The 23,840-nt window shown below is 43.2% G+C and overlaps 2 protein-coding genes across 7 annotated transcripts in view; both read left to right on the top strand.

Moving 5' to 3' along the window:
* The window catches only part of MITF (melanocyte inducing transcription factor), a 142,691-nt gene that overhangs the window by 88,880 nt on the left and 29,971 nt on the right, over positions 1–23,840 (top strand). The window lies entirely within an intron of this gene.
* Positions 17,470–20,962, top strand: LOC148686973 (uncharacterized). Its single transcript, XM_088662421.1, has one exon. The coding sequence runs from the start codon at positions 18,560–18,562 to the stop codon at positions 19,670–19,672; it is 1,113 nt and encodes a 370-aa protein (XP_088518547.1). The 5' UTR covers positions 17,470–18,559; the 3' UTR covers positions 19,673–20,962.

Here is a 23,840-nt window from a genome sequence, read left to right as displayed (position 1 = left end):
TTTCAACCAGAAGGTCCCAGGTTCAGTCCCCAGCATCTCCAGGTAGGACTGGAAGAGGCCCCGATCGGAAACCCTGGAGAAGCCATTGCCGGTCAGTGTAGACCACTGATGGCCAAACCTGGCCCTCCAGCTGTTTTGGGACTTCAATTCCCATCATTCCTGTCCACTGGTCCTGTTAGCGAGGGATGATGGGAGTTGTAGTCCCAAAACATCTGGAGGGCCAAGTTTGGCCATCACTGGTGTAGACAGTCATGAGCTCGATGGACTCGTTACTGTGTGACTCAGTATAAGACAGCTTCCTATGTTCCTATATTGGTGTGGTTTTGGGTGGAGGTTTTTGTTTGTTTGTCTGTCACCATGCTGCCAATTTAGTTATCGCTGTTATGGAATGGGGGCTGTTACTTATTTTTGTTTTTTAACATGCCGTCTGAAATGTTTTCATTTGATTCCCCCCCCCTATTGTATTTATGCATATGTCCTTCAATCATAGCTGCCAAGTTTTCCCTTTTCTCACGAGGAAGCCTATTCAGCATAAGGGGAAATCCCTTAAAAAAAGGGATAACTTGGCAGCTATGCCTTCAATGTCAGTTGCTTGGGGACTGCTTAGGTGACTAGTAAGTTTAACAACAGCAGCAACATTTGCTGATTTGCACTGTGACCTGCTCCTCAGATCTTTTTTCGGAGGTTTGCTGTGGAACCAGTGTGAAAGGTGCCATGGGGTGCTGGGAAAATTGTCTGCTTTCCTCTTACATTAGCCGGCACTTCTGCTGGATCAAGAGCCACTCTGCAAGTGGAGTGGCAGCGGGAGGTTTCATGTATAGCACATCATGGTCATTCTCCTGTCCTTTGCTTCTTTGCTTGCAGCACATCATGGCATCTTAGTCGTCCTTGTAATGTATAATGCAGGTTACTACCATGTTTCTGTAGAGCAAGTGTGCGCAGAGTGTGTACAGCCTAGCTTTCCTGTCTCTGGGATTCATACAATTAATGCCGGCCTAGGTTTACCATGGTCTCACCCTGGAAGACATGCTTTGCAAGCAGAAGGTCCCAGCTTCAGTTCCAGCTTTGGATGTCCCCTGTCTGAAACCCTGGCAAGCTTCTGCCAGTCAGTGTAGTCAAATACCAAGCTACGTGGGACAATGGCCTGATTTGATACCAGGGAGAGTTACTGAGCACAGATTAGCTATATCTTCACTGGTAAGAGGTTGTGTGTGTGTGTGTGTGTGTGTGTGTGTGTGTACACACACACACACACACACACACACACACATGTGCTCTTGCTTTGTAAATTTAAAAAAAGCCCACAAATGGATAGTTAACAAATGGATAGTTGTTGTTTAGTCGTGTCCGACTCTTCCTGACCCCATGGACCAGAGCACGCCAGGCACTCCTGTCTTCCACTGCCTCCCGCAGATTGGTCAAACTCATGTTTGTAGCTTCGAGAACACTGTCCAACCATCTCGTCCTCTGTCGTCCCCTTCTCCTTGTGCCCTCCATCCTTCCCAGCATCAGGGTCTTTTCCAGGGAGTCGTCTTCTCTTCTCATGAGGTGGCCAAAGTATTGGAGCCTCAGCTTCAGGATCTGTCCTTCCAGTGAGCACTCGGGGCTGATTTCCTTCAGAATGGAGAGGTTTGATCTTCTTGCAGTCCATGGGACTCTCAAGAGTCTCCTCCAGCCTTCTTTATGGTCCAGATCTCACTTCCATACATTACTACTGGGAAAACCATAGCTTTAACTATACGGACCTTTGTTGGCAATGTGATATCTCTGCTTTTTAAGATGCTGTCTAGGTTTATCATTGCTTTTCTCCCAAGAAGCAGACGTCTTTTACTTTCGTGACTGCTGTCACCATCTGCAGTTATCATGGACGCAATAAAGTAAAATCTCTCACTGCCTCCATTTCTATTTGCCAGGAGGTGATGGGACCAGTGGCCATGATCTTAGTTTTTTGATGTTGAACTTCAGACCATATTTTGCGCTCTCCTCTTTCACCCTCATTAAAAGGTGGATAAACAAATAATTATGAATAATGAAATGTAGATGTTGAAGGAGTGCCCAGCGCACCCTTGGCTTACAGCTATAAGGTGAACTTGGACTTGGATTTTTACAAAGTTGAAATCTTTCTCTCTCTTTTTAACTGAGAACATTTTCAAAAATGTGTGTAAGGAGGGAAGCTTTCTCCCCTTCAGGCCCCAGGCTGTGGCTCCTGTGCCAGAATGTCTTCAGTTGTGATCCCTGCTGGTGCTTTTTTTTAAATATAAAAAAGCACTGTTCTGTTTTGAAAGACAGAAGATTAGCAAAGAGATTTGTGAGCTGCCTTAAATCTCATCAGGAAACAAATTAATGTCTCTATCAACTTTGGGACTGTTTGGTAGGAAAACCTGACTTTATCCCAGTTTCAGAGGTGGTTACATCACGCCAAGAATGCAAGCATGTGGAACGTAGTGTCCCCCCACTTTGAAAAAAAAAAAGATATGCAGGGATTATGGAAAGGTATGTTAATGAGGCTATGCTATGCCAGCTAGAGTATTTATAGAGAATGCTGTTCTACAACTAGCAACACTGTGCCAAGAACAAGGTGCACACACATACACATTTGATTTTCCACTGGCTTCTCATTCCTGTTGAAACCCCCAGTATGGTCTGGGGGACCAAGACATGATACAAAGAAGGTGCAAATTTCTTACCTTTCCAGGGACTATTTCCATTGGGTTAGAAGTCAGGAGTTCCAAACCCTGTTCCCAGCTCTCAAATCAGTGCAGTGCAATAGGCTATGCGATGGATACCTTAGCCCAGTCGGCCCCATTCATCCAAGCCCTGATGACTGCCTACTGTCTACAGCAGGCATGGCCAAACTTTGCCCTCCAGCTGTTTTGGGACTACAATTCCCACCATCCCTGACCACTGGTCCTGTTGGCTAGGGATGATGGGAGCTGTAGTCCAAAAACAGCTGGAGGGCCAAGTTTGGCCATGCCTGGTCTACAGGCTTATTGTTTACCTGATACTGCTCTTAACGTACTTTATAACACAATGAAGTACAAGCCCGTATCCTATGCGAAGCTCTGTGCTGAGAATGGTTTGCTAATCAACACCCATTGTACATATTGTGCAAATGGTTAAATTGTTCAGTTCCGGTGTCAATATTTCAAACTCTGATCATTTCAAATAGGGTCAGTACGTTAAAATGAGTCCCAGTTGAGAGATGCCCAATACTTAATTCAGAAATGTGTAGAATGCTTCCCTTGAGGCACCACTCCTTCTTATGAGGAGGTCCGAAGAGAATTGCCAGGTTCTTGAGAAAGACACCAGTAATCATCTGTGTCAGATCCTTAAGCAGCCTCAATATAACTGTAGAGTACAGTAGAACCTTGGTTCTTGAACTTAATCCATTCCGGGAGTCCGCTCGACTCCCGAAACGGTTTGATAACCAAGGTGCATCTTCCGATTGGCTGCAGGAGCTTCCAGACATCTAGCTTCTGAAAAAGTTTGCAAACTGGAACACTCACTTCCGGGTTTGCGGTGTTTGGGAGCCGATTTGTTAGGGAGTCAAACTGTCCGAGTACCAAGGTACCACTGTACTGAACTGGAGGCACAATCAGTGGGACTTTGCGTTGAAATTTCTCTGTTGGGAGCAGCTAGAGAGCAAAACAGAGCCAGGCATATCTAAGACTTTTGATGGTGGTGATATTTATTTATGCCCCACCTTTTTCCCTGACAGGGAGCCAAAGCGGTTTACAGATAAAAATGAGAACAGCTTGTTGCTGTGCTGAAATAACACTGGAGCAGGTTGTTAACAAAATCTGGCTAATGGGGAGTTATTTATTTCGGAGGAGGCCTGCGTGCTTCTGCTCTTAATAGCAAAACAGGCTTCTTCCTTCAGTAACAAAAGCAGAAGAACTGGGGGGATTGTGCAAGGAGCGCCATGTGACGGGAACAGCCAGGGGTGAAGCGAAAATGGGTGTGTCTGTTGGCATGACAAAAAAACATGGACAACTCATGTGGGGCCCAACTGGCAGGCAGAGGGCTGGTGACAATGTGTCATCGGCAAATAGCATTTGAAACTCTCTGCAGCGTCCTAAACAGTTGGACTATTGATTTCAGAAAAAAAAACACATTTCCAAGGGATCCCAGCAGGGCAGCATAGATATCTCATTAAACATGAAATGATATTTCTGAACACCCGGCTTTCCTCTTGTTTCTCAAAAATTGAGAGCTGCTAATGGAAATAGAGCATTAGTTGGGTTGTATTTGCCCCACTGTCACGATCCTTGAAAATGATGTTAGAAGCTACTAGAATGCTCTGGAAAGACTGCTGTGTTTGGAACTGGAATTGAAATTGCTCACATATCATGTATCTCAATACTGTAATTGTGAGTCCTTATTCTACAAAGCCGATATAGTTCATGATCTTCAAAATCTATTTTTTTTTTCATATTTCACTTGTCCCTCAAGTTGCTCAGAATATGGTATATGTGGTCATCTCCCTTTAATCCTCACAACAGCCCTGTGAAGTAGGCTAGAGTGACAGGCCCAAATATCACTCACTGTGTTTTGTGGCTGAGTAGGGATTCGTTTTGGATTTCCCTCAGCTCCAGTCCAGCCCTCTAACCACTACCCACACTGCCTCTTAAAACTAAATGCAACTCGGATATCCTCTGCTTCTACATCTTCTTTTTAATTATTATTATTTTTCAGATAGCTGGCTTGGGGAGCATTATTTTCTTCGGAGCTTAACCTGTAGAATGACTGGATTGAAAGTGACAAGCCAGAGACATTCCTGCCATTCAGGAGAGGCTTAAGGAATTTCTTATTGGCTAAATTACAAATATGTAGCATTTTGCCCAGTACTACATGGCGATTTCAGCCTGCTTGACCGTGACAAGATTAGCGTTCTCGCTCTCTACCCCCACCCCCCTTCGTAATGGTTGTGTAAAAAAGAAAAAGAAAAGAAAAGATTAAGTTGTACCAGGCAGAGATGCAGAAAGTGTGTAAAACCCAGGTCTTTACCTTGAATGATTCTCTCTTTCATTCATTTGGTGCCTTAATTAGCCCCCATGTCCTTTAACCTCCTGAGAAATAAATAAGAGGTTAGATTTGGGTGGGGTGGGGGAGAGGGATCAAGACACACACTGATTTTACCACACACCACTAGATAATACATCAAGGAATGTTTGCAATTAGCCCAACCTCTCCCATTTCAACTTCATTTCATAAAATTGGCTGCTTTAAAATAATGACCGCTCAACTGTGATTGAGGTGTTTCATAGGCATAGCTGAGCTCTTAAACAAAAACAATATTACAGTGCATTTATAAACCAGACTTTAGTGCTGCTAAATTCTCCCTATATTCTTTTGGATCATTACCCCCTCTCTGTGTTTTGTGGTCTTTATTTCTCTTCTCTTCTTCTACACCAGAAATGGGAAACCTTTGGCCTTCCCGGGATGCAACTCTCATCATCTCAGATTTCTGACCATGTGTGGTATGGCTGATGGGAATTGGACAATTCTCCAGTTGGAGAGACATAGAAAGTGGAGTCCTCGCTTAATCACTATTGGGACCTGTAGTTTTTAATTGTAGTTTCCTGTCCTGGCCTCCTTGAGGACAGAAAACCAATCAATAAATAAAACCTGTTCATAAATAATCTAGAATTGGGGATGAGCAGTGAGGTGGCTAAGTTTGCTGACAATACTTAGTTGTTCGGGCTCATTAAAACAGGACGTTTGACAGCTTCTACCTAGGCAATGAAGTACTTTCCCCACCCAAGCTGGCCACTGAATCCCCTTGACCAGGAAGGTACATAAAACGGCTTCTTGTCCCAGTCGAGCCTTTTGCCCAAGCAGCACTCTCTTCCTGTGCATTATAAAAAAAGTCCTCATGAAAAATTGCCACCATTTTGGTGCAAGCTTCTCCAAATATAGACATTTTTCTATATCATCTTTGCAACCAGCTTTTCCTAATGTAATACACTTTTGTATGCTATTTTTGCTAATATATGCATTTTTATACAGAGTAATCATTAGTTCTCTAATAACAACCAACGAGGTGCCAAAACATGCATGTATTAGGGCCTAATATGTGCCCTTTTGGGCTTCTTTTTTCTTTTGCAAACTTCATTGCAAAATTGGGAAAAGTACAAATCTCAAAAGGATAGCTGTGTTTTGGTTTCAAATATTGTTTTGGCAAGTTCAAATTAGGTTGGCTCACATTAAAATGCTCCCCTGCCCTTGTCCCTAGAGCCTAGATGACCTTAAAATAAACAAAACAAAACACTGAAAAGTGTGCATCACAGCAATTTGAGTTGTGAAACTCTGTTATGTAGGCACCTTTGCTCTCAAAGGCACATTAACACATTAACTTTTGGTCTGTAGTCAGTCTAGGACTTGTTAGGTCATGCAAAGCCTCTCTTGAATACCAGACAATAGTATTTCCTGAAGTAGTCAGCAGATGGCGATAGCGCTTCCAAGAGATGCTGTTTCTTAACACTGCTAATTTGATTTATTAAGTGTCTTGAAACGTAGCATTTCCCACTCACTGCCAATAAAAAAGATAAAAGCATTTTAGGAAGCGCTTTTACACTTTTCTTTTTTTACTGTTTTGGTTCTGCATTTTGATATCTGTTACGATAGGACAAAAAGCAAACTGCATGCTTAAAACATGAAATGAAAGTGACAGGTGGCCAGTGATGCTTTTGTTGCTCTGTAATACAGCTGAGGATTTTTAAAGTTTTGGAGTTTTTTTGTTGACAGGCTTTAACAGTTTCACCACTGAGTTATTTTGTGTGTATAAAAAATAAAAAGTTTCAAAGCATGCAGCCCCAATGCACATGTATAAAGTATATACTTAAATATCTTTATAAAGTACAGTGGAACCTCGGTTTATGAACACCTCAGTTTACGAATTTTCGGTTTACGAACGCCACAGACCCATCTGGAACGGATTAATCCACTTTCCATTACTTTCAATGGGAAAGTTCGCTTCAGTTTATGAACGCTTCAGTTTAAGTACTCCGCGGACCGTCTGGAACAGATTAATCCACTTTCCATTACTTTCAATGGGAAAGTTCACTTCAGTTTATGAACGCTTCAGTTTATGAACAGACTTCCGGAACCAATTGTGTTCATAAACCGAGGTACCACTGTACTATAAAGTATGCAGCCCCAATGTGCTATATTGCAAACAATGTGTTACTTGGCCAGTGATGTGGAGTTTTCGGAAAATTCGCAAATGAGGGGAATTTTGTGTAGGAAAAAATTCAGGTTGTGATGGAAGTTGTTCCGATGCCCTGGAGAGGGATTTTAAGTTAGCATGTTTATTCTACATGTATTTAGTAAACAAAACTAAAAAAATTGAAGCTGCCAAGCTTGCCACATTATTTTCATTTGCTGTCCATTCATTATTATGAAATGCAGGTGGTTGTGGTTTTTTCGAATGGAAAAATAAAGCACTGGAAAAAATTCTGTATATGCATGGTGTAGTGGTTAGAGTGCTAGACTAGGACCTGGGAGACCAGTCAGTCAGGGTCAGCCTGACCTGAGAATTGTGATGAGGATAAAATGAGGAGAAATGTGTTCTCCACCTTGAGCTCCTTGGAGGAAAGATGGGGTGTAAATGCAACAAACCAACCAACCAAAATAAAACAAAACATGACTGTCAGATTTGTAGAAAGTTGCTGGGATGAGGAGAGCTCCTTAGGACTGGGGACAGCTCTTTTGTATGCCACACTAAACGGCCTCTTCGCCTCTTGATCATAGCCTTGTGGTGCATTTTCTTTCCTTGCTGCTTTCGGAATGCACTGGTACAAGTCATCTTGCCATTGCATAACTTTTCATATCTTTAGGATTGATGTACCAGCAGTTCCACAGTGTGCTTTTCAAATCTTTATCTCCTGCATACACTCAGCGGTCAGTTGATTAGTCATTTATGCTCATCAGCGTGTTTTTCCATGTAGAAGACGCCCCCATGTTTAAGACGCCCCCTATTTTGGGGGACTGAAATTTAAGAAAATGGGGGGAGATGGGACAGAGTTGTTGAGCTTTTTAAAGGGGGCGGGGTTGCCAAAAATGGCTCATCGCAAAATCCGCCTCTCGTCTGTTCCCTCGCCGGCAGAAGCTGCCAATCGCCCGCCCTATTGCCGTAGCGACAGCCAATCAACACCAGCCCTTGATGCAGCCACCAATAACACGCCCAATAGCCGCTGACAGCCATGTCAGCAACCAGTCAAACGTCCACCCTCTTCACTATCCATGTACAGTGGTACCTCGCAAGACGAATGCCTCGCGCAACGAAAAACTCGCAAGGTGAAAGGGATTCGCGATATATTTTTTTTGTGACCCGCAAGACAAATTTTTCTATGGCCGCGCTTTGCAAGACAATTTTTTTGCAATTTTTGTTTGTTTTAAATCGTACAACCGTTAATACCTGCAAGACGAAATTTTCGCAATACGAAACGACTCGCGGAACGAATTAATTTCGTTTTGCGAGGCATCACTGTATAAGACGGCCCTCACTTTTTAGCACAATTTTTAAAGAAAAAACTAGTCTTATACATGGGAAACTACGGTATCTCATTTCTAGATGCATTTCCACGGCTAGAAAGTTTTGTACAGTTACACCAAACGTAACAGGATAATTAAAAGCAACAACCTCAAAAGCAGATTGTTTCCTTCAAAGAGATTAAATACAATGTTGAGGGGGGGGGGGTTAGGGCTGAAGGAAAAGGACATGGTAGATAGTTAAAAAACCAAAAAAGCAAACAACCCCTCCCCTAAAAAAACCTTTGTTTTATACTTATTTGACAGTGATCTCCTCAAGCCCAGTGGGGCTTACTATTTGAGTAACCTGCACAGGATTGGGAATTTTAACTAGAGGAAGCCAGGGTGAAAATTATTATTAAGTAACTATAGGGACCCAGGTGGCGCTGTGGGTTAAACCACTGAGCCTAGGGCTTGCTGATCAGAAGGTCGGTGGTTCGAATCCCTGTGACGGGGTGAGCTCCCGTTGCTTGGTCCCAGCTTCTGCCAACCTAGCAGTTCGAAAGCACGTCAAAGTGCAAGTAGATAAATAGGTACCGCTACAGCGGGAAGGTAAACGGCATTTCCATGTGCTGCTCTGGTTTGCCAGAAGCGGCTTTGTCATGCTGGCCACATGACCTGGAAGCTATACGCTGGCTCCCTCGGCCAATAATGTGAGATGAGCGCCGCAACCCCAGAGTCAGTCACGACTGGACCTAATGGTCAGGGGTCCCATTACCTTTTAACTATAAGTATGACTATAAGTAACTATAATTAACTATGCAACCTTTAGAAGACATCTGAAGGCAGCCCTGTATAGGGACGTTTTTAATGTTTAATGTTTTATTATGTTTTTGTATATGCTGGAAACACCCCAGAGTGTCTGGGGCCACCCAGTCAGACGGGTGGGATGCAGATAATAAAAATATTTATTGTTATTATTTAAATTTGTATACCACTCTTCATCCGTAGATCTCGGGGCGGTTCACAACATAAAAATACAAAATAAAAACACTAAATAAATATACATAATAGGAACAAAACAACAACAACAATACCCCCCCCCTCCGTGTTCCTACATACACATTTAAAAGGGCATTGATTGGATGTCAGCCAGCCAAAGGACTGGCTAAAGAGGAGTTGTTGCCTGGTGCCTAAAAGTGTATAATGAAGATGCCAGCAGAACCTCCACAGGGAGAGCATTCCACGAATGGGGACCCACTGCAGAAAAGGCCTGTTCTGGTGTTGCCACCCTTCAGAGTGGGAGCCTTTATTCTGGATAACTCTGCAGCTCTGCATTGGTTCTGGCTCCACCCACCATTGGCATGAAGCTTCTGACAGAACACCCCTGAGAGACTGCTACCCTGATAGAAAAACTACAGTGGCACCTCCGGTTGCGAACGTTCTGGATCCCGAGATTTTCGCAACCCGAGGAGAAGCACTAGACCGCTTCTGCACATACGCGCATGGCGAAACTCTTCTGGGTTTGCTGCTTTCGCAACCTGAAGTTTACGTTACCCTTGGGTAACGTAACAAGAGGTGCTGTATTGTCCTTGTTCAACCCATCAAATGTAATGTAGCCCTTGACAGATTTTTCTCTGTGTTTGTTTCCCCCCCCCATCCCTAGTTTAAAACACCCAATGTTTCTTTGTTGAATTGTCAGAGTGAGTCTAGAAAGTGTTGTGTCTAGTAAGTAATATATGAAAAACTTGTCATTGAGGGCAGGGGAGGGGGAGGCAAGCATGTGGCTGCTCAATGATGTAAAGCTGAAGACCGATCCTTTGTACTATTTAAAAAAGTTCACTTAGGCTAGAAGACCTTGGAAGACCCTAAAGCTGCCATTAGCGGTGGGGGTGGGGAAGAAATAGCTTCTGACGGCAACTTTTTTTTATTGACTTCTGTGTCTTGTCTTGAAAAGGAGCATATTGAAGGGTTCTTCTGTGTGCTTTAAACAAACCGAGATATAAAAGCGATGGAGGTTCCCCCCCCCCCCGGACTGCCGTTGGGCAATCTACTTTACGTTTGTAAGCTTCTCTAGTTCAGCTGCTGCTGCTGTTTTCTAGCTATTCTGAGGATGCTACAGCCCTAAAGACTGTGATCCTTTGACATCATTGAAACCGATCCCATTTTTGCTAAAATCCAGGTGTCCTAAAAACATATATAAATTCAGAACTTTGTACTATGAATAGAGAGGCTTCGTTTAGAATGCTGTGCCCTTACTCTTTTTTATATATATATAGTAATTGTGGAGTGTTTCAAATGGGGTGATGAAGATATAATGGGAAAAATGGGTTTGCATATCAGCTTAGTTAGAAGAGGGATGAGTTTTCTATTTTGTTATTTTTGACTTTCCGAAATGGTGGTTGTTGTTGGCATCTCTCTGTCGTGGGAAACAATGGAGTGGGTCTCTGGTGGTGAAGTCAAACCGCTAGAGAATCACAGCGCCTGCTGTGGCTGCAGAGACGCAGCTGCCCCCTGCTTTGTTTTTGCTGTGTTAGCAGCACCCAAGTGAACTCTCTGGGGCGCAAGCCTGGGCAGTTGGCATGGAGGTCCTGGGCTACCCAGAAGACAAGGCCTTGCTGATGTGGTCCAAAGGAAAGCAGAGCAATAGGTTTTGCAGCAGCTTGACTGCAGGTGTTGCTAGAAGGTGGCATACAAGAGTCTTAGGGACTCCATTCTGGATTTATGTAGGGTTTACTCCTTAGTCTTTTCTTCTCCCAAAGATATCATGCAAGGCACTGAAAGTTTAGGATCAGAGTTTTCCTTCTCCTAGATGGGCTGCCCTTTCAGGTTGAAGAGCCCCATCTGCCCCTCACTTCCCACTTCAGCACGTGCAGAAACGGTTGTTGAACCTGCTATTGGTCTCTTCCACTCAATCCACCAGAGCCTGTCTTCGCATGCAGGGGAAATCCCTAACTCACTGAGGGTTTGAGACCCACCAGCTACCCTCACCTGGTTTAGCAGTTGAAACTGTTTCCTGGGGTGTGGCAGCTGTTGCATGCTGACAGCTTCTAGGAGCCACAGGTGAGAACAGAGTGCAGGGTGGGGACCAAAGGTGGACAACCCCCCCCCCAGAAGAAGCACAACGTGTTGCCCACCAGAGGTAGTACCCTTCCCCTAACACCCCATACAGACATTTTTATTATTATTATTACTATTATTATTATTCATTTCATTTCTATACTGCTTTTTATTTTTAAGGGGAAGAAATCCAAACAGTTTACAACCTACTTTAAAATATTAAATGAAACAATTCAGAATAAAACATTGCCGAGGAAAGTCAAATATAAAGTGTACATTCAAGGCAACATAATTAACAGGAAACTAAAACATTATGCTTTAAAACCAGCTGTATTGGTTGCCAGTTTGTTTCAAGGCCCGATTCAAAGTGCTCACATTGGTGTTAAAATCCCTAAATGACTTAGACCCCCAATATCTGAAAGACCCACCACCTTCGCTATGTTGTTGTTGTTCTTTAGTTGTTTAGTCATGTCTGACACTTCATGACCCCATGGACCAGAGCACGCCAGGCACTCCTGTCTTCCACTGCCTCCCGCAGTTTGGTCAGACTCATGTTTATAGCTTCAAGAACACTGTCCAGCCATCTCATCCTCTGGAGTCCCCTTCTCCTTGTGCCCTCCATCTTTCCCAACATCAGGGTCTTTTCCAGGGAGTCTTCTCTTCTCATGAGGTGGCCAAAGTATTGTAGCCTCAACTTCAGGATCTGTCCTTCCAGTGAGCACCTTCGCTATAGGCACTCTTGAATGTTAAGATCAGCAGAGGTAAAAATAAAAAAATTCCTTCAGTAGCACCTTAAAGACCAACTAAGTTTTTATTTTGGTATGAGCTTTCGTGTGCATGCACACTTCTTCAGATACAGTGAAATGGAAGTTTCCAGGCACTTATGTAGAGAAGGGGTGGGGAGGGGTGGGGATGGGGAGGGGGGATCACTCAGAAGGGTGGTGGAAATGGGTGATTGACTGACTGATAGCTGTTGATGACCGGAAACGACTGCAAATGGTTTTGCATGAAAAAGCAAGGGTGGAGATGGCTGAAGATCGCTTATCATGTATAATGAGATAAGAACCCGATATCTCTGTTCAAACCATGAACAGAGATATCGGGTTCTTATCTCATTATACATGATAAGCGATCTTCAGCCATCTCCACCCTTGCTTTTTCATGCAAAACCATTTGCAGTCGTTTCCGGTCATCAACAGCTATCAGTCAGTCAATCACCCATTTCCACCACCCTTCTGAGTGATCCCCCCTCCCCATCCCCACCCCTCCCCACCCCTTCTCTACATAAGTGCCTGGAAACTTCCATTTCACTGTATCTGAAGAAGTGTGCATGCACACGAAAGCTCATACCAAAATAAAAACTTAGTTGGTCTTTAAGGTGCTACTGAAGGAATTTTTTTATTTTTACTTCGATCCAGACCAACACGGCTACCTACCTGTAATCAGCAGAGGTGGTCCTCTTGGTAGTTCCGCTGTCCTCAGAATTTCAGGTGATAATTACCTGAGAAGAGGGCATTCTGTGTGGTAGCACTTCATTATACAGTTTTTGTTGTGTGATGAAAACACACCTGTCTGCCCCAACCTTTGACACCAGAGATAGGTGTCTTATGGACTCACTGTATTCTTGTGTTGTTTTTTAACTGCTTTTAATATTGCATTTTAGATTGTTATTACAAGACCTGGGACCTACTGCTGAAGGGCAATGACCAAATAAATAAATAACATTGATGCATTTGGCAGCAAAAGTTAATAAACTGGATTTCATATCAGCTTGAACCAATTTACCTGAAACAACAAAGAGTCTTAAAGACTAACCATTTATTATGGCACAAGTGTTTGTGGACTGCAGCCTGCTTCATCTGACATATGAAGTATTTAGTATCCTTGATTTATTTTGAAGTGCTATCTCATTCAGGATAACAGCTCATGCATCTGATGAAGTGGACTGTGATCCTTAATATTTCATGGCGTAATAAGGCTCCCATGTCTTTCCTGTAAGAAACTAATGCCTGGGAATGAATTCTCTTTGGCAGCAGCATTCTACTTCATTTGGGTGGGAATGGCGTTTGCATGTGTTCCGGTTTCCATCACAGTGTTCCATTGCACCAGAAGCAGTTTAGTCCTGCTGGCCACATGACCCGGAAAGCCGTCTGTCGACAAACACCGGCTCCCTCGGCCTGTAAAGCGAGATGAGCGCCGCAACCCCAGAGTCGTCTGCGACTGGACTTAATTGCCAGGGGCCCTTTACCTTTTTACCTACCTCATTTACCTCTCAGCCGCCTTTTATTGCTCTCCTGACTAAACAGTCCGTGTAATTATTCTAGTTTCTCTTGTTGTGTTTGTTCCAATAAGAATTAATTATTCCAGATTGAAACTAGAAGCTATTTTAAATGAGATGCTGCTCATTTAAGCCTGTGCCCTTAATTCCCCATCTTTGAAATTCTCTTGTGTTAGTATGATATGCTTGGCTTAAAACTGAAATCAATGGAAACCTCTTTACTCTCACCCTCAGAAATGTGACCAAATGTCTTACTTAGGGGTTTAATGTCAGCAAGGCATCCAAGTTGCTTTATATTCAGAATCACACGAGCAAGCGTGTAATGAGGATTTCCTCCTACTTAAGAGGTTCCTGGCTGTTAACAGCAAAGTGAGAAGTCGCTGTTTTGTTTGCTTGTGCTAGAAAGTCAAACACACACAGAGAGAAATCTAGTTGAAGTCTAAAAATTCATCAGCCATCCTTTGAAAAACAAGCTCTGGTTTCCTTCCTACTGAATTAATATCAAAACATATCCTACATACTGTAATATGATCTTCTCACATAACACCTTTTGCAAAACTGCCTTCAGTAATTTCTCAGTTCACTTTACTAAACCTTTCTTTTAGTAATGGTTTGGAACATCACTCTGACATATTTTGTTCTCAGCTATGACTTGTGGGCTGTATTGTCAGAGCATACATAGGAAACATTCACACAACAAGGAAAAATGACTCTGTTTATTTTAGTGACTTGCTGTCTTTTTTTGATGGAATTGCAAACTTGGTGGATCAGGGAAATGCTGTGGACATAGTGTATCTTGATTTCAGTAAGGCTTTTGACAAAGTCCCCCATGATATTCTCATACGGAAGCTGGCAAAGTGTGGGCTGAACAAGGTAACTGTTAGGTGGATTTGTAGCTGGTTCACTGACAGAACCCAAAGAGTAACCAACCATAAATGGTACCTCATCATCCTGGAAAAAAGTGGCAAGTGGGGTGCCGCAGGGCTCTTTCTTGGGCCCTTTGTTGTTCAACATCTTTATAAATTACTTGGATGAAGGAATTGAGGGGATGCTCATCAAATTTGCAGGCGACACCAAACTGGGAGGGGTAGCTAATGCCGCAGAAGACAGAATCAGAATTCAAAATGTCATCAACAGATTGGAGAACTGGGCGCAAGCTAACAAAATGAAATTCAATAGGGATAAATGTAAGTTTCTGCAGTTTGGCAGGAAGAACCAGACGCACAAATATAGGATGGGGGACACCTGGCTTACTACCAGTACATGTGAAATGAATCTAGGGGTCTTACGAGGAATGTTTGAAGGAGCTGGGCATGTTTAGCCTGGAAAAAAGGAGACTGAGAGGAGATATGATAGCCATCTTCAAATATCTTAAGGGCTGTCACGTGGAGGAGGGAGCATGCTTGCTTCTCCTGCTCTGGAGGGTAGGACTCGAGGCAATGTCTTCAAGTTACAAGGAGATTGTAAACATTTGGAAAAGCTTTCTGACAGTAAGAGCTGCTCAGCAGTGGGACAGACTCCCATGAGAGGTGGTGGACTCTCCTTCCTTGGAGGTTTTTAAGCAGAGGTTGGATGGCCATCTGTCCTGGATGCTTTAGCTGAGATTCCTGCTTTGCAGGGGGTTGGACTAGATGACTCTTGGGGTCCCTTCCAACTCTTAAGATTCTATTATTCTACTGTGAAATTATGGATCAGCTTTATTTCCTGGTGTACAAGAGGTCATTTTACTGTTGTTTTAATTGTCATGATACACAAATCCCTCAGGCCTCATATGGGAATTTGAACAGCTATTAAGGGAACTTTTTCATAGTATGTCAGCAATACATGCAGTTTACCGTGCTGAGTAGGTTTAGAGGGTTTTTTCCTGCAAGTCCAATTGCAGTCATTAACAGTCGTTAACAGTCATCAACAGGTTTACCACTCCTATCAGCCAATCACCCATTCCCACCACCCTTCTGAGTAATACCCCTCCCCACCCTCTGACTATACATAAGGGTCTGGTGACTTCTGTTTCAGTGTATCTGGAGAAGTGTGCATGCACACGAAAGCTCATACCGGCAATGACAAACTTAGTTGGTCTCTAAGGTGCTACTGGAAGGATTTTTTAAATTTTGTTTTGACTACGTCAGACCAACCCGGCTACCTACCTGTAACTAGAGGGTTTTTGTTTGTAGGACTGAGGTGAAACCTAAAGGGAACATATTTCTCCACCTCCATGAATCACACCCCTCCCTATGTTGGCAATTGTTTTGGCAGTAAAATGAGGCAAAAAATTGTCACCTATTCAGAGTAAGTACAGGAAATATTGCCCTCAGTTTGATTTGGTTTCATGATGCTGTCATACCATCAATTCCAGCTAGGTAATAACATGGTGTTGTCACACTGCTTGTATTATTACTCATTGGCTGGGTTCATTTTATGAAGATGACCTGGCTGTTGTTTTCTAACAATAACAACTCCGTACCCATAGGGCAGAAAAAGAGGCAGGAACAAGAAGTAACCAAGGAGAATTGTGAAATAACCACCCTGAAGCCCCTTCGTAGACATCAAGGTGTTGCTCATATATCACAGATGGGACAATGTAAAATTCAAAATGGTGACTTAATAATTTATCTCTGCTGGGGACTTCCGGCGAGGAAAAATGGCGGGCGCCACGGCGCCACGGAGCTCCTGAAGGCGGCCGAAGTGTTTGCGCTGCCCAAACGGCTCCTGAGCCGCCGAGATCGCCGCTGCTGTCGCGTGAGTGCCGAGGGGTGTCCAGTGGACTGGCCGAGAGATCGCCCCCCCACTCTAGCGCACGCGGCAGATTAAAATCGAGGGCGCCCGACCGACCGTCAACTGTTAATTAGGTGGAACCCCAGAGCCCAGAGGCCTGGGATTTCCCACCTTGCGACACGCCGGGACCTCAAACAGAAAAGAAAGAAAAGGAGCCATTAACAGCCCCGACCTTTTTGCTGTCGCTGCCGCCACCACTGCCATCGCGCTAGATCTGAAGAGGGAGAAGAGCCCCTTGGAAAGTGGAGCCCCGGACCTGCCATCCTTCCTCCCTGCTGCTGCTGCGCTGCCGCACCGAGGTCGCCCAGCTGCTCGGAGCCCCGGGTCCGGGGAGACCCAAGGGCTAGCGGGGGGTGCGGGGGGAAGGAGAGAGGTCCTAACATAGCTGTCCCGTCGCCGAGCAGCCGCCGCTACCGCCGCTACAGCTGCCGATACCCGGGAGAGGTAGGACGGACTGAGGCCGCGAGGTGACACGCAACTAGGCCTAGGCCCGACCTGAGCCCACTTTCCCGCCGTCTAGCGTGCCAGGAGCCCAGAGGGAGGCCCATTGGAAAGGCCTCGATTTTCCTATATTTTTCAATATATTTTTTTTTTCTCTCTCTATATATAATATATATATAGTATTGGTTTTTTTAAACAATATATATATATATAATAATAATAATTTATTTTATTTTTTGATTGAATTATTTTTTTAAAAAATTTTTTTTAAAAAAAGATAAATAAATAAATATTTTTTTTTCCTAGATTTTATTTGTAATATATATTTAAATATTTTTATAAGTTATATATATACTTCTCTTTTCTCCTTTTTCCCCTTTTTATAAAAAATTTTTTCCCCTATAAAAATAATAAATAGAAATATATAATTTTTTCCTTCTCTTCCCCCCCTTTTTTTTTAAAAAAATATATTATTATTATTAATAATAATTTATTTAATTGTTTTCTTTAACCTATATCTTAGTATTATTACCATTTACCCCCTCCACCTTCCACCCACTCTTTGCATACACTTCAATCCTTTAAAAAATAACAAAACAAAGACAATACCAACGTCTTCTCCCCCCCCAAGTTCCCAGTCCTTTTACTACGTTTTTACCTTTTTAAAGCTGTTGTTCTACCCTTCCTAACCTTTTTTACCTTAGCTTCATATTATTCCTTCTTCTTCACTGCATAATACTCCTTAAAACCCTCCCCAGACACTTAACCCTCCCTACATAGCCTCTCCTTATTTTTACCTTCCATTCCACTTGTTACTTCCCACCCCCACCTTTGTCTTCTGTTCTTTCTCTCTCTTTCCTTTTCGGTCCCTTCTCCCCCCCCTTTCTTTTCTTTTCTTTTCTTTTTTTCTTTTTAAATCGAACCCCTACATCTAGTCTGTTTATCAACTTGTCTCCAATAGGGAAACCTTTCCTCCCATCTATCACCTCCCTCTACAACAAACACCCCTATTTTACCTTTATCTTATTCCCCTCATTCCAATACATAAACCTTCCCCTTAAACCCCTTCCCAGTCACTCAATTTCCCCTTTAATCATCTCTTCCCTATCTCCCCCTCCTACCTCACTTCTCACCCCCCCCACCCCTACTCTTGCTTTATACCTTCTTTGCTTGCTGGAGTGCTCTTTTGCTCGTCTCTGAATTGAACCCCCCCCTTTCTTCTTTTTTCTTTCTTTTCCCCACCTGTTTGTTTGTCTGCTCTCACCTGTTTTTTGTTTTTTGTTTTTTGTCTATCTGTCCATTGGTCTACCCGCCTCTCTGAGTACCTGACCACCGCTTTGACAGCACTGTTGAGGCGAACACGACAACCTCAGAGAAGTCTTTATAACATTGCCAAGGCATGACACAAATGATTGCCTAAACTGAACGCTCTGCAGAAGCCACCAGTCAACAACGCCTGATTAATCCATTATCCAACACCCAGAAACCATCATCGCCATAACTTCTAATCGCAACACGTCCCACTCCAAGAGAATGCCAAACAAACCTCAAACCAAAAACGTCAAGGAGATGAAGGTGTCACCAACTAAAAAGATGACAAAAAACACTGAGACCGCAACACCTCCTCAAAATGATGAAATATTACAACACCTAAGAGAAATGGAAGAGAGGATGACAAGTAAATTGGAAGCTGCAGTGGAAAACGCAACGACCCCTATACAGCTACTAATCAGCAATCTTACCTCCAGAGTGGAAGCTCTAGAAAAGAAGAATCAACTGCAAGAAAGAACAATAGAGCAATACCGGGATGAAACCACACGCATGAATGAGAAATTGTGCGAACTGGAAAGAGAAAACGAAGAACTGAGAATTAAACAAGCAGACATCGAAGACCGAAACAGACGCTGCAATATCCGCTTCCGCAACTTCCCAGAAAAAGCTGAGGAGAAAAGCCCAGCAGACCTAATTGTGAGCTGGTTGAAAGATACAATCCCAAATCTGACACTCGAGGTATCCGATCTGGAAAGGGCACACAGAGCTCTAAAACCTCTGCCAAAACCTGGTGCCCACCCAAGAGACATCATAGTGTGCTTTTCACGCTACAGAAAAAAGGAGGAGATATGGAACAGCCTCAGGAACTCAACCAACCTCCGATACAAAGACAATTCCATATTGGTCCTGCAAGATCTATCCCAGGACACCCTAAATCGGAGGAAAAGCCTACGTCCGTACACTCAGCTTCTTCAGCAGAAAGGGATTCGGTACCGTTGGGGCTTTCCCTTCCGTCTCATCGTGGCAACCGATACAACACAATACATGGCTACCAACGAAACGGAAACCCAACAACTATTGAGGAACCTTGGGCTCGACCCTCCATCGAACCAGCAACAGAAAGACTTACCAAGTGACAGCCGAGATCAAGAAAATGGAACAACAGTACATGAATGGATGGAAGTAAAGAGGGGAAAGAGACAACAGAAGCAATACGTCAAGACTCGCCGATTCAATCATCTACCATCGCGCACAAAATCATTCTACCGAACATTCTCCACAGGACGCCAAACCATGATCAACCGACCCAAAACATCACTGAAGAACAACCCTACTACTACTACTGCTACTACAACAACAACCATAGCTGAATGAGGCAACTGGAAAACATCTCGAACTGCAAGACTGGTGATTCCCCTCCCCCCCTCCCCATAGGCCTTGAACATAACTAACATCATCAATATCCCCCCCAACACCACCCCTCCATAGAACCTACCCCCATCCCAACCCCACCCCAACACCAGTCCAGATAACCTCAATCACATTCCCCATCAACCACAACTTATATCTCCAGTATCCCTTTCATACCAAACAAGAGAAAAACAACTCCCCCAACATCCATAACACAACTCACTATCAGGCTAAAACATGATACCTATTCAACAACATGGTGGCACCAGAGCGCGCCAACACATACACACACTCTAACACATCAGTGATGTTGCTATTAACATTGGCAACATTGCTCACGAACCTTATACCTGACGCTACCATTATAAAACCACTCTACACTGTCTCGCTGATCACCCCCTGTCACAAACGACAAAGGGGAAGGCCTGTCCTTGAGTACAGCCCTTCACATCAGCCGAGACCAAGGACCAACCGGCTAATCGCCAAAAGGTCCAAAATACCCCAAACGAACACCTATATAACTACATATAGGAAACCCTCTATAACTTACCTCCCACTCTTTAACCCGATTCTAATTCTGATCCCATTGAACCCCCACCTGCCACATCATAAGTCAGCGCAACTCCAATGGTTCAATACACGACACGAAGTGAGGGACATAGGACAACCCAAACGGGTTGGCAAGGAACCATCCTACAGAATAAATAAACAAGATGGCTAGCTTAAAAGCAATCACACTAAATGTGAGGGGGCTGGGAAACCCAATCAAGAGAAAACGTATCACCTCATACATAAATACCATGAAACCACACATCACCTTCCTACAAGAAATACACAACCCACCCAAAGGGAACAAACTCCTGAATGACCCTCGTTTTAGTCAACAATGGGTAGCACAAGGCTCAGGAAAGGCCCGCGGAGTAGCTGTAATAATTAGTAGGGACTTAAATTTCAACGCCACAACAGTCCTAAAGGACAAAAAAGGTAGATTCATTTTCATTAAAGGAATACTAGATGGCAAAATTAAACTGACAATCGGCTCATTATATGGCCCTAACTCGAGACAACTTGAATTCTTTCAAAAAACACTAAACAAGTTCCTTTCTTTCTCTGAGGGGGAAGCAATTCTAGGAGGCGACCTTAACTTAAATATTAAGGGCATAACTTTGGAAAACACACATCCTGTAAACTCACAGGCAACCCTCCTCAACCCTCCCTCCCAAACAACTAAGGCTTCTTACAAGTTACTAAAAATGTTAAAAAACAGGGGTCTTTATGACATTTGGGGCGAACACAACCCGGGAGACATCACCCACACATTCCAGTCCGGACGTCATGGTACAACGTCCAGACTGGACAGCATCCTGCTCACACAGGGTCTGATCCCCTTGGTAGAATCAACAAACATAGGCAGCATCAAAATCACAGATCATGCCCCAGTAGAAGTCACTGTTAAAATAGGTGAAGAAACGCAAACTACTCCATCATGGTCTTTCAGTCCCATTCTAACCACAAACACCCAAATTAGAGCAAGTATCACAAAAACTCTCCAAAACTATTTTAAGGAGAATGATGTAGACAATATAAATACCCCCCTCTTATGGGACGCTATGAAAGCGGTGACCAGAGGAGTTTGCATAAAAGAGAAAGCACTCCTTAAAAAACAAACCTCTTCAAAAATTAACAAAATAGAACAAGACATCACTGCCCTCTCATCACGTTACAAACAAACAGGTTCCAAAAAACTACTTAAACTTCTAGAACAAAAGAGAAGAGAATTAGACTCCTTAGAAATCAACAAAACAATGATCAATATTTTATATTCTAAACAGCGCTTCTATGAGTATGAAGGGAAAAACTCCAGACTATTAGCAAATAGATGCAGGAAAAAAGCACTTAAAACAAGAATACACTGCATCGCCAAAAAAGACGGCAACGTGACATTTTCCCCGAAAGAAATAACCTCTGAATTTGCAGAATTCTACTCCAATCTGTACACTTCTCACAACCCAACTGAGGAGGGAATTAGAAAATTCCTGGCAGAACTGACCATGCCCACCTTAACCAACGAGGAACAGGAATTTATGGACAGCCCTATCACCCCTGAGGAAATAGATACGGTCCTTAAAAACTTGAAACCACATAAAGCCCCGGGCCCAGACGGCTTCACGGCAGAATTCTATAAAATATTCAAAGAACCCCTGATGCCCTACATGATACGCCTATTCAATGATATCATGAAAGGGGGGCTCATTCCCAAAACATGGAATCAATCTAAAATAGTCTCCATCCCAAAACCATTAAAGGACAACCTCAAAGTAGAATCTTACCGCCCAATTTCATTAATAAATCAGGATTACAAGATATTCACATCAATATTGGCCAATCGTTTAAAAATCTTTCTAGGCAATTTAATAGTCCCAGACCAGACTGGCTTCGTCCCTGGTCGCAATATTACAGACCCCATCAGGAAACTACTAAACTTAATCAACCACAGTAAGGCAACTAAACTTCCACTGACAATTATGTCCCTAGATATCCTCAAAGCTTTTGATTGCTTGGAGTGGAAATACTTATTAGCAGTACTAACTAACATGAAATTTGGCCCCAACTTCCTACAAATCCTCAAACAAATATATTCCCAAGCCTCAGCAAAATGCAGAATTAATAATATGGACTCAAACACCATAGCAATTCAAAGAGGCACAAAACAAGGATGCCCGCTGTCTCCATTCCTATTCATCCTAGCCTTGGAGCCCCTAGCAATCCGAATCCGAGCAGCCACAGACATCAAGGGAGTGGAAATAAAAGGCAAAAATTATAAATTAGGGCTCTTTGCAGATGACCTGATGGTCACAACATCAGACCCATTAAATACAGCAACCTCCCTAATCAGAGAACTCAACACATTTGCAATGGTGTCGGGCCTACAGGTAAACTTTGGAAAATCAGAAGCCATGTGCTTCAACACCCCTCCCCATATCCAAAAAGAACTTACTAATATCACCAAAATAAAACTTTGTCATACCAAATTCAGATATCTAGGGGTACAAATAACCAAGAACCTCAATAAATTATACCTCCATAATTACAAGCCCATGTGGCGACAAATAAACAAAGACCTAAAGAAATGGGACAGTATGAGTTTCACTCTTTCAGACAGAATAGCCATCGTCAAAATGGTCACCCTCCCAAAACTGACATACTTATTCCAAACCCTCCCAATCTGGATCCCCCCAACCCAACTTCGCAAATGGCAGGGAAAATTACATTCTTTTATTTTCTCACATAAAAAACCAAGGATTGGCACCAAATACCTTCACCTCCCCACCTCAGTAGGAGGATGGGGAATCCCCAACATAGAAACATACTACAACGCCAACCAAATACGCCATATAATCCCATATATACTACAAGACGAGACAAAACAATGGGTACATCTGGAGAGGGACTCAATTGAAAATATCTGCACCACAGCATATCCATTTCTCCCAAACAAATTAAGGAAGATTCCCACAACACTCAACAGATACACACAAACCATGTTCAAAGCATGGAAAGCAGAAACTAGTAAACTATCTCCATCCCCATCCCCATTAATTCCCCTGGCTTACCATCCCTTGTTCCATCATGCAGCACAAAACCTCCAGATGAAGACCTGGCAAACCAAAGGTTTACATCGCTTAATAGACTTTTATAAAGACAACAAACCTTTGTCACCACAAGAAATACAAGACAAACTAGAAGACATCCCAATGTCCTGGTTAGCACAACATCAACTACATGCCTTTCTGAACAATCCAACTGTAAAACCAGCAGCAACTAGACCCCTGACAGCTTTCGAAAGCCTCCTCCAATTGCCAAAAGGACACGGAAAAGGGATGGTATCTGCAATTTACAAGATACTGATTCAGAATCCCATAGATCCCCTGGACAAGATAAAACGACAATGGGAGGATGACATAGGATATGAAATCAACCCTACCCAATGGACTAAAATGTGGTCGAAACCCCCTTTCAAATCTATATCAATGAAAAGAAAAGAACTCTCATTGAAACTAACTCACAGATGGTACCTGACTCCACGAAAATTATCACTAATACGATCAGGAATCTCATCAAAATGTTGGAG

Source organism: Zootoca vivipara, chromosome 2, assembly GCF_965207765.1.
Source record: "Zootoca vivipara chromosome 2, rZooViv2.hap1.1, whole genome shotgun sequence".
Taxonomy (NCBI): Eukaryota; Metazoa; Chordata; class Lepidosauria; order Squamata; family Lacertidae; genus Zootoca; species Zootoca vivipara.
Note: the sequence above shows the minus strand (reverse complement) of the source record. Positions and strands in the feature narration are given on the sequence as shown.